Source organism: Populus euphratica, unplaced genomic scaffold (assembly GCF_000495115.2).
Source record: "Populus euphratica unplaced genomic scaffold, PopEup_1.0 scaffold19.1, whole genome shotgun sequence".
Taxonomy (NCBI): Eukaryota; Viridiplantae; Streptophyta; class Magnoliopsida; order Malpighiales; family Salicaceae; genus Populus; species Populus euphratica.
Genome location: NW_011499853.1, coordinates 2,303,527 through 2,316,015, shown reverse-complemented (window position 1 = coordinate 2,316,015; position 12,489 = coordinate 2,303,527). Strand labels below are relative to the sequence as shown.

Below are 12,489 nucleotides of genomic sequence, written 5' to 3'. Positions count from 1 at the left end.
TCTTAGCAATCACACACGCAACTCCCATATCAAGACACATCTCAGTTTTTGTCCCTGAGTTGTGATTCTATTTTTGAGTACTGTTTTTTATTTTACAGTTTGCATAAATGTATCTGTGACATAAATGATGGGTCCAATTACTTGTGAATTGGGACTGGCATAAATGCTCCATGAAATCCATATGGGACTCTGCATGGCAATGTAATTTTGGCGACAGGCTCACTTGTGAAGTTCTTTGAGTCAATTATGTAAACCTGGATTAGGAGGAAGGAAAAAAAAAAGAATTTTAATGATTGGGTACAAAGCTTTAGAACTGCAAAAAACAGTTCTACGCGATTGCTTTCGAGCTATAAAATTAGCTTACTTTGGATGTATTGGTGTCTTCATCATGAACAAAAGTGATGATCCAGCCATCATCTTCTTGTAGACCACCTTCTTTAGGGACAAAGGCAGATCCAGTGCAGAAGGTGTTTCCCTCGAATTCATGGTATTCCACCTTTATATGCCCATCCGATTGCTCCCCTTCCTAGATTAGAATAAATTTTAAGTGTGAAGGTAAAGAAATAATAATGAGATAATAAAATCGGACAAGCTATATTTCCAGCAATTTAATTACCTTACTCGAAGTGTCATCAAAGTACAACTTGGCTAGACCTCCAAATTTTGGCATGCCTAAAACAACCAGATTGAAATCTTACTTGCTATGAAATGGTCAGGGGTTATAATAAGATTTCAAGAGATGAGATTAATGAATTTCGGAATCTATAGCTGACCTGATGAAATACTTGCCGGTTCATGGACCATCTGGGTGTAGCCAAATTTATTTTTGAAGCCACTGAAACTTGGATTGATCATAGGAAACTCCAAAGAGAATTTAGTTCCCGTGAGGTTTCTCTCCGTAACCTCTCCGGTCTTCATGTTTAATCTCCATTCGTAGAATCGGCTGAACAATAATTCATCGTTCGACGAAAATGTAGTATATTGTTGAACAGATCCTTTACTCCTAAGTCTTCCTGAAATCCACTCAGATTTTTCCAAATCCATACCATAAGATCCTGATATGATTGAGTCAAGGGACCTGCATCCCCACACTACAACCTGCTCCAAAAAAAAAATATTTTAGTCCCATTGCACGGCATTGTGGTTATAGTTTAGTACTACAAGTAATTACTTAATTAAATTGAGCCAAAAAATTATGTTCATAAAATTACTTACCTCATTTCCTTCCTCGAAACAATTGAGAATGTGAAATGTGCAATTTGGTTCGACCTCAAACCAACGGGTTGATTCCGCATCGCCATACCGGGGCATTACCCCAATTCTTGCATACTTTTCTTTCTCATACTTTAACAACCTATATATATATATATATGCATCGTAAACAAATTAGAAATTAAGTACTTCTCATTGGTGTAATAATACTTAGATGAGAGCCAATTAATTGGCACTTAAAATTTCTGATCAGAATATCAGTACTCACGGGCCTCCTTTGATAAGTCTCAGTATGTCTATTGTTAGAGGCAAATCAAAGATCACATTATACCTACAAAATAAATAAACAATAAAGGATAATTCTTCATATATTCAATTATGTAAGATAGTGATATCACTTGCCTCTCTGTGACCCCCATGTCGTGAAGAAGGGTGCACCTATCCAACTTGAGATCAGCCTTGTGAACTAGTCTCTTTCCATCAGCTGAAAATTGAGTTTGCGAGGTTAATTGTAACATAAGTAATTGAAAAATTGTTCCCAGTTTTTGTAAATACTTTTCTTTTTTTTCCATGCGTCAAATGAAGGGAAAATGAATACATACCAGAAACCACTCCCACTTCCAAGTAAGGTTTTAATGCATCCACCCCAAATACAACCAACTCTCCAGTACCTGGTGCTGTCTGCAACAAACAAGAAATTTCATAAAATGAAATCAAGTTGAGCTGTGTTTTCTATTCCATGTTGAACATGCATGCATATATTGGACTTCTGTACAAGATATTGAGCAAGAAAACCTTTGGATGGGCGGTGAAAGGTCGATGCCAGGTTCCACTGATATCCCAATCACCTAAATTCTGAAGGGAAAAGATATCAATCTCTTGAGGAAGGTGATTTTCAGAAATTGAATAGAACTTCCCTGAATGCCCGAAAACATTGGTGTTGCTGAGGTCTTTGTTGACCTTTCCAAATCGCAGCTGAAATTAATTGTCAATATTAATAAAATTATTTTAATAAAAGATACCACGTGTTCATACAAATTCCTAGGGTCAAGTTTTGAATGAGCACAAACCGTGCTCGTAGATTTCCAGATAATTTTGTGAAATCTTTCAACACGCTATGGAAACAAACAATAAAAGATTAATATCTTTACGCACCCTTTTTCATGTACAAGTACGAATCTGTTGTTATATACCAGAGCTATTGTGATTGAGGGAGGAGTTTCTGTTTGGTTTCCAAAGTTTTTTTGAAAACTGGACTTTTCCATGTTAACTAGTGTCCTGTCAAATGAAATTCGAGGCTTGTACAAATTTCTTTACAAGAAGATATCTGGATTTTACCAAAGTTCTAAAGATTTTTTAGAGAAGAGTAGAGTTTTTTTTTTTTTTTTTTTTCAAAAACTAATGGTGCTTGCGTGTGTATCATGGAGAATTTTATTAATTTAAATAAACAGAGATTCGATCAATTAATTGTCTACTTCTTATAATGGTTATTAAATTTTCCTATAGAACATTGTAATAAAAAACTTAACTCCTAAGTTTATTAGTTCAATTTTGCTAGAATTAAAAAAGATATGCACATTTTCTTAGAAAAACTTTCACGTAATTGTCTATTATTTCACGGGATTAATTTAGATTGCTATCTTGGACTTATGTGCATATATGCATGTGGTAGATACTTGTCGGAGGATTTTTTTTTTTTAATGGCCCCAAGCCAGAGAAATTTTAAGAATACTTGACATGTGAATCATGATACCTTAAAAAAATGTTTAAGAATAATACTTCTAAAAAAAAAGGGAAAAGGTTTAGGATTAGTGCGCTCACCATATTAAACATGTGTGCTAAGAAAATGGCTGGGGGGGAAATGGTTTAGGATTAGTGCGCTCACCATAGTAAACATGTGTGCTAAGAAAATGGTTGGCGGACTGCCATACTTCTGAAAAAAGGGAAAAGGTTTAGGATTGGTATGCTCACCATATTAAACATGTATGCTAAGAAAATGGCTGGCGGACTGCCATCTATAGCTGGAATGAATGATGGCTTGTTTCTTCGTTTTTCAAACTTGAATGTTTCGGTTTCAACATGTTTATTTTTGTAGAGGACAGTCCTCCTCCCACTATCACTGTCTTTATCGAAGTATAAAGCATGAAGCATTCCTTCTCCTTCAATCCAAATGTGCCCTGTCTTTCCAAAGATGGATGTCGTAGATTTTAGACCTCCAAATAGAGGATTTGGACCTGAAATTTAAAGTATTGAGTTCATGAAGCATTCCTTCTCCTTCAATCTTTAGTATTGAAAAATAGTATTATTTTCAGATATCAACAAGCATGGGGACAAAATTTAAAGCATTGAGTTCAAGAAGATACCATTTCTTATGAAGACACCTTCAGGAAAATCATCTGGGATTTTGCCTTCAATGCTGGTAATAACAAAAGGCTCGTTCAATTCATCGACTGGCAGAAAGTTACTCTGCAAGAACTCACAAACAGCCGATTAGAAAATTATTCATCAATCCTTGATGCCAGGTACTGGAGAGTTGAGTAGTTACAATAAAGGTTTGATGGTTTAAATATTACCTGAGAAGGAAGAACGCGCTGGTCAGCAAACTTAAACGTTGAGTCGACAATTGCATCCAAGAGTTTGGCAGAAGCATTCTTGATGTTTTTGAAAACCTCACGTTGCGCAGGAAGTTGCTGCAACTCTTTCAGTAGTGGCTGCTCAAAACAAACACACGATTGTATATACGTTAAATCCAGTTTTATCAAAGAAAACACGGAAGGTATCGTGCATATGAAAGAAGCAAATAGCTTGTGTTATTAATCTTACTTAATCGTATATATAGATTGACGAAAAAAACTAAGGATAAAATTAATATTTGATCCACATGCCTGTAGAATGACAGAGAGAGACTAGGAGTGATTACCTTGAAACTAGAAGAGAACCTAGTCGTAAAACGATCTATGTTTCCCGAGAGAGAAGCCCGACTCTCTGTAGAGCAATTCACTTGAAAAGCTATTTTTGAAGTCAACAACATCTTTCTCTCTCTCTCAACTAGATTTCCTCAGTGTTTGATTCAGTGTGTGCGTGTGTGTCTATATATATATCCTTTCTATTAATATTACATCATATGGATTTATATCCTCGTTTTTTCTTGTATCATGTTTATTGAAGCTAAAACACTGAATTCAAATTCAAATTGAATACATATAATTTAGTGAAAAATAAATATATAAAAAAAACCTTAACTAATAACTATTTTATTTCTCTCACTTAAATGATTGTATTCCATGAGATTTCTTGCCTTATGCTTTAGAGTGCGGCGTATGTATATACATACACGCACACTATGTATCCATCACTACAAATATCCATAAAATTCACATGATATGGTTTTTCCTTGTATGCTTTAGTTTCCACATTAGATGCACGACACTACGTATCTATAACCACATAGATCCATAATTATGTATAAGAATTGTATACTTGTCCTACATACATAGGATAGTTATTAGTTTCATTATGTACAAGGATTGTATGAAAGACATTTTCTACGCATGTACATAACTAAATGTAAAATTATATTTTTTTATGTTGAAATATTTGATTCTACAAAAAAAATGTAGAAATTTTAAGAACTATCACATAAATTAGAAATTTTTTTTATTATATATTAAATATATTATCTTATTAAAAATTTATTATATATTAAATATATTATCTTATTTAAAAAAATCAAAATGTCAAAATCAAAAAGATTTCGTATATGTTCAACTTGTTAAAAGTATAGATTATAATTTTACTTGGATGCTATGGTTTTGACTTTAGAATGCAGGATATCACTCCTTGTATGCTTTGGTTTTGACTTTAGCGTGCAAGAAACTTAGAATAATATATGATTTAATTTTTTTTATTTAAATCTAGATTTTGAGATTTTTAATCAATTAGTATTACATTATTTTATTTGTAAAGGTTTTAACTCAATTTCTCTAGGTGAACTATATATAAGTTCTCTCGATAAATATTCGATAAATATTTGGTTAGCAAATCCACTATATTTTTCTTTGACTTTACATATATAGTCAATAAAAATAATTTCATTTGAGAACAAGTGTGTAATAATAATATACTTATGATATATATGTCTTGACTTACAATGATACACATTATTATGTGTTCTTACAATTATAGACTAATTGTTATAATGAACACAAATTGCTAGCACTAGTTTTGACCGCTATAAAATATCATCTAAGAGATTATAAAGTCATTTAGTTTTCTCTCCAACTTCATAAAAAGCAATAAACTCTAAAGGACTCTATTTAATCATTATAAAATAGATAAATCTCATATTCACTTTCAGATTAGTTGGTGAGCCTAGTGATAAGAGACTATCTAGCTTAGTTTGGAGAGGACTTGCTAGGTTGAAGATGTTTTTGTTGCTAAGTGTTACCATTTATATTCCTCTCATTAGACTATCTGTAGCACTTATAGCTATAGCTCGAACTCAATCATTTTTAGTAATCGTTGCACTTCATAAGTGACATTAACTTATTGACCAACAATATCTTAAGCCTTAGTCGAATATCATTTGAAAATGAGTAGTTTTAATAGAATTAAACTTTCAACTTATCCAAACACATAGGATCTTATAGATGAGGACATGGTGTCTCTAAATCCTACTGACTTTCATTTGGACTAATCTAGGCCAATATAATATAAGAATCATATGGGAATTGGGACCCAAATGAAATTTGGGCATTTATTACTTGGACCATATTTGCAAATGATTTCCATACTTGAAAAAATAAGAATTGGGAAGGTTTAAATCTATCATGAATTTTGTGATGCATGTTTGTTTAGAGGATTTCCATGATACAGCTACTCTACTAAGTGAGAAGATATATCCACTAGTGGATTTTGAATCTTTAGTATTGGATATCTAATTGGCATCATTATATCTTTTCAACTACTATTAAGTAACCCATATAAAGTAGCTCATAACCCAAGGCATGCCTTAAATATTTGAGTACTTTTTTATTACTTTTCAATTATTTATACTTGTATTACTGATAAATCTACCTAGTTTGTTAATCAAGTGTGAAATATGAAGCCTTGTGCAGATCATAACACACATTAAACTCCTAATTATTTGAGAATATTTTAATTGGTTTATTCTCTTGCCTTTATTTTTGGACAAATGAACACTTATGTTTTGGACAAATGAACACTTATGTTCATTGGTGTTTCACCTTACTATTATAATGTTTAGAGAATTTATCAATAATTTTCTCACTATAATGATATTGGGACAATATAAATTCATTAGATATTGTAAAAAAAATTATTCAAGTTAAGACCTGAATAATAAAAATTAGGTGTACGGTTTTTCTAACACTAACGTCAAGTTCTTGTGAAAGGCCCATAATGTTTTAATAGTTACATGCTCACAATCGGTTCTAAGCTCTCAAACTATATAGTTCGAGGTAATTTTAAACCAACGAGTTAAAGATTGGATGACTCATCTTGCTGCTAATTATAAACAACTTAATACTGAGATAGTTGAACTCTACCAATTGGTGTTGGAGATAAGATCACAAATAAGTGATACATGTGCTTCTTCTTATTTGCCACACGGTCCAGGCACAGACCCGCCTCCTCCTCCTCCTTCAACACTTTTATTCTAGATTAAGTACATCTAAACTTGTAAGTGTTTAGATTTAAAACAAATATTTGAATTTTATATTAATTTAGTTTTCTTAATTATTTTGTTGTTTTTGTTTAATAGATTTTTTAAAAAATATATATTTTTTAAAATTATTACTGACAGGATTATTGACAAACTATATATGTCGGTATATTTTAAAAAGTTAGAAAAGAATTAATGCAAATATCACTATTATTATTTACTAATTGATAGAATAACAGAAGATCTATTTAATAGTTGCATGTTGAATTCACCGATAGATATACCGATGAAAGAAAAAAATCATCAATGGAATAACATAAAGTTTTTCTGTTGGTGATATATTATATTCACTGATAGAAATACCGACAGAATGAAGGGGTAAAGTTCTTTCTTGGCATGTTTTATCTGTCAATAAATTTATTTGTAAAATTATTATTGACAGATTATAAATTACCTACAAGAGTTTTTTCAATGGATTATTTTTGTTCGTGATCACATTAGCAAATTTCTTGCGGATGAATTGTGAGCATAAATACCAACAATTTTTTTTTTTGGTAAATCTAAAAATTCTATATTAGATCCTTAGTTTGTTTATAAGAATTAGCATTCAAAAAGTTATCTTGAAGAAATTTATGGATGGAGTGGGGAATGAAATAATTGATGGGAATATATTTCCATTGATAATTATCTCTGTTTTGTTATTTGAAATATAGAAATTACATGTCATCATAAAAATATTAAATGGATATTCTGAAGAAATAGTTGATGTCTTTATTAAAAACAAAAAAAGAATTATTTAAACTCCAAAGTATATATATCTAGGCCCCTTCCACTAGACATATGAAGCCTTTGCCATTTAGCTTTCATTTCATTCTACAGTATAAAATAATTAACCCTAACTAATTAATATATAGTATTAACTCACTTCCGTAGTTTTCAGCTTGCTCGATTACTTCCTGAATTACTCTAAAATCCTTTAGACTTAATTGCATCCAAGGTTCTTGTCAAGTCGGCTAATTTCTCCACAAAGTTAATGTGGCTTATGATGTCCAATTAATTGTGCGATGGAATTGGCATAAATGCTCCATGGAATCCACATGGGACTTTGCATGGCAATGTAATTTTGGCAACAGGCTCACTTGTGAAGTGTCAATTATGTAAACCTGAATTAGGAGGAAGGGAAAAAAAATTTAATGATTAGGGACCAAGCTTTAGAATTGCTAAAACAGTTCTACGCTATTGCTTTGGAGCTATAAAATTAGCTTACTTTGGATGTATTGGCGTCTTCATCATGAACAAAAGTGATGATCCAGCCCTCATCTTCTTCTAGACCACCTTCTTTAGGGACAAAAGTGATGATCCAGCCATCATCTTCTTCTAGACCACCTTCTTTAGGGACAAAGGCAGATCCAGTGCAGAAGGTGTTTCCCTCGAATTCATGGTATTCCACCTTTATATGCCCTTCCGTTTTCTCCCCTTCCTAGATTAGCATAAATTTATGAGTGAAAGTAAAGAAATAATAATGAGATAATAAAATCGGACCAGGTATCCAGCAATTTAATTACCTTACTCGAAGTTTCATCAAAGAACAACTTGGCTAGACCTCCAAATTTTGGCAGCCCTCAAACATCCAGATTGAAATCTTACTTGCTATGAAAGGGTCAGGGATATAATAAGATTTCAAGAGATGAGATTAATGTATTTCGGAATTTATAGCTGATCTGATGAACTACTTGCCGGTTCATGGACTATCTGGGTGGAGCCAAATTTATTTTTTAAGCCATTGAGACTTGGATTTGATCATAGGAAACTCCATACAAAATTCAGTTCCAGTGAGGTTTCTTTCTTTAACCTTTACGGTTTCCATGTTTAATCTCCATTCATTAGATCGACTGAACAATAATTCATCGTTCGACGAAGGTGTAGGATTCTGTTCAACATGTTCTTTACTCCTTAGTCTTCCTGAAACCCACTCAGATTCTTCCAAATCCATACCATAAGATTTTGATATAATGTATTCAAGGGACCTGCATCCCCTCACTACAACCTGCTTCAAGTCGAACTACAAACTATGTTCATATGATTAGTACTTCACCTCAACTCCTTCCTCAAAACAATTAAGAATGTGAAATGTGCAATTTGGCTCCACCTCAAACCAACGAACCGAGTCCACATCACCATACCGGGCATAATCCCAATTCTTGCATAATCTTCGTTATCGAACTTTATTAATATATGAATTAGCACCTTAAACCAGATTATTAAGTGCTTCTCACTGGAGCAGTAACATTTAGATCAGAGCTAATTAATTGACACTTAAAAGCTCTCAATATATCTATACTCACGGGCCGCCTTTGATGAGTCTGTGTAAGTCTATTGTTAGTGCAAAAATCCATGATCACATTATACCTGCAAAAATAATAAATAAATTTTGAGGGTTAAATTTTATTATATTCAATGGTTTTTTCCCCAGTAATGACAATTCGTTGATGGTGATGTACACCACTGACCTCTCCGTAACCCCCATGTCATGACTAAGGGGGCAACTGTTCAACTTGAGATCAACCTTGTGAACTAGTCTCTTTCCATCAGCTGAAAATCGGGTTTGCAAGTTCAATTGTCAAAGAAGTAATGAAAAATTATTGGGAATACTTATGCTGAAGGCATCGAAAGCAGGGAAAATGAATAGATACCAGAAAAGACTCCCACTTCCATGAAAGGTTTTATTGCATCAACCCCAAATACAACCAACTCTCCAGTACCTGGTGCTGTCTGCAACAAACAAGAAATTTCATAAAAAAATATCAAGTTGAACTGTGTTTTCTATTCCATGTTAAACATGCATGCGTATATTGGACTTCTGTACAGGGTAGAACTTCCCTGAATGCTCGAAAACATTGGCGTTGCTAAGGTCTTTGTTGACCTTTCCAAATCGCACTGAATTTAATTAATTCTCAGATATCAAGGATGTTTGAGTTATACTTATTTAAAAATACCTTAAAGATTTCATCACCAAGTTAAGGAAAAAGAAAACGACGACAACAATAATAATAATAACTATTATAATTACATGTTCCCCACTCCATTATTATAAAAAGTTCTACACCACCTCACCACTTCCCTCTTTTTTTATTATTTTAATAATTCTTTACTTCCTTTTTTATTGTTCTTCACCTCTCGTTTTTACAAGCCTAAACACAAGGTATCTTCTTGATCGAAAATATAATAAGCTATGATTTTATATAAATAGAACAACTATTTTAAAACCCAATCTGATTTGGTGATTTGATTTGAGACACCAATGATCCAAGATTTAAAGCAAACTAAATTTTAATAAAATTAAAAAAAAATTAACTTAGTATAAGCATTCAAAAACCTGGATTGATTCATTACTTAATCAGTTAAAAAAATTGATTAATTTATTTTTTAATAAAATTAAAAAAATAAATAAACTTTAATTAACCCACTTAATTTACCATCCAAGACTTACCCTAAATTTACTATAAGCAAAATAAGTCCTTTTTTAAAAAAATTATTTTATGACTTATTTTAAAAAAATATTCAAAAATAATATAATTTAAAAAGCTCTCAGAAATATATTAAAGAATAATATAAATTATATTTTAAAATTTCATATAACAACTTAAGTTATTGAATTGTTATGAATAAACTAATATAAAAATAATAAATATTTCACCTAAATAATTATGACTTGTTAAGCAATTCCGTCAAATTCCATCGGATTAGAGTTACGAAATTTGAAGCAACCATTTATCAATTATCAGAGTGTATAAATCTTGTTGAAATTAACCAAATAAATTTGAGAAATTTTGTCCTAATAGAGCAATTGCTAGATATATATTGACCTTATTTATGCTCGTGGTAGATATTTTAAGAGAAATTAACCAGTGAATCATAATATATATACACACACATGCACATTTTAAAAGAATCCAAAAACACCTAAAAATAGACTAATTTAATGTTTTTTAGATAAAAAATAATTTTAAAAAACATTAAGGTAGATTGTGTAAAAATAAACACTTATTTAAGTATTTATTTTTATATTGGATATGCTTAATTTTTGGATAAGTCAGTAAGATTTGAACTTTGTCCTATGTATATCAAACTGTAAAGTTTACAAATAAACTATGTGCGTTTAATTATTAAGATTATCACAAACAAGTAATGGAACTTGGAGGATCCACAGGAATTGTGTAAGGATCGGACCACCCTAAATGAATAAAGTAATATAAAAATATTGGATGTTTTACCTTAATAATTATGACTTTTTTTGCCAAACTTGCTAAGCAATTCCATCAAATTCCATCGGATTAGAGTTACGAAACTTGAAGCAACCAATTATCAATTATGAGAGTGTACAAGAGATAAATCTGGTTGAATTAACCAAATAAACTTGCGAAATTTTGTCCTAATAGAGCAATTGCTACCTATATTGGCCTTATCTATGCATGCGGTAGATGTTTTAAGAGATATTGCCGAGAGAATGATCATAAATGTGTTTAGTGTGTGTATGTATATATATATATATATATATTTCAAAATAATTCAAAAAAACCAAAAATTAAATTAATTTAATGTTTTTCAAGCAAAAAATAATTTGAAAAAACATTAAAACAGATTTAATGGAAAAACAAACACTCATTTAATTTCATGAAAGATAAGCTTAAGTTAGTATGCCCACCATATTTAACAAGCAAGCTATCAAAATGGCTGGAGAACTGCCTTCTATGGCTGGAAGAAAAGATGGCTTGTTTCTTTTTTTCTCCACTATGAAGGTTTCGGTTTCAACATGTCTACTGCTATAAAGGACCGTCCAGCTTCCAATGTCACTTTCTTTATCAAAGTATAAAGCATGAAGCATTCCTTCTCCTTCTATCCAGATGTGACCTGTCTTCCCAAACATGGAGGTCGTAGATTTTACACCGGATTTGGTCCTGAAATTATATTTGATTTGACCAAGCTAGCGGTCATCAATGGCAGTTGATCGTGCTTATAAGTAAAGAAAAGTTACGAATAATCACAACTTGACTCCCAACACTCCAATTTAAAGAAGAGACAAAATAAACTTGACATAGTTTAATCAAGGTGTGATTTTCGACATTATTGTTATTAACAAAAAAATAAAATATATAGCTAATTTACTGTAGCTAATTTACTGTTTATTTTCTCAATGGATTATAATAGTTCATTTAAAAAAATATTTTGGTCCTCAATCTTTTTCTTTCCACAATTGAACCCTTTTCAGCCCATATCAATATCCAATTGCATGTTTTTTTGATATGGAGTGTTGATTTGAAAAGGAGAGAATTAAAATGAAAAACACGGGTAAGGGTAACATAGTTGGCAGCTTAATTTAAAATTTGTTTCTAAAGTTATTTTTATCTCTTATAGTTTTTTAGTTATTAAGTGATTGATTCTTATAAATTTTTTTTAAATATATTTTAGAACTAGGTTTTAAAAAATTTTAAATATATTTTAGAACTAGGTTTTATTTTCCTTTTTTTTTTAGTTTTTTTTATAAAAAAGAGAGAAAGAGTTTCCAGATTCTGGTTTAGAAAAAAAAAGGACAT

At 31.4% G+C, this 12,489-nt stretch overlaps 1 protein-coding gene across 1 annotated transcript; it reads right to left on the bottom strand.

Moving 5' to 3' along the window:
• Positions 1–4,244, bottom strand: LOC105122286 (carotenoid 9,10(9',10')-cleavage dioxygenase 1-like). The gene is made up of 13 exons (XM_011021318.1): positions 4,133–4,244; positions 3,786–3,923; positions 3,576–3,678; positions 3,184–3,446; positions 2,008–2,187; positions 1,815–1,893; positions 1,615–1,696; positions 1,481–1,543; positions 1,216–1,354; positions 774–1,098; positions 617–672; positions 365–526; positions 1–254 (listed from the first exon to the last, which is right to left on the bottom strand). Exons 1-13 carry the CDS (start codon positions 4,241–4,243, stop codon positions 138–140), a joined length of 1,818 nt encoding a protein of 605 aa, XP_011019620.1. The 5' UTR covers position 4,244; the 3' UTR covers positions 1–137.
• Between the last annotated feature and the right edge of the window lie 8,245 nt (positions 4,245–12,489).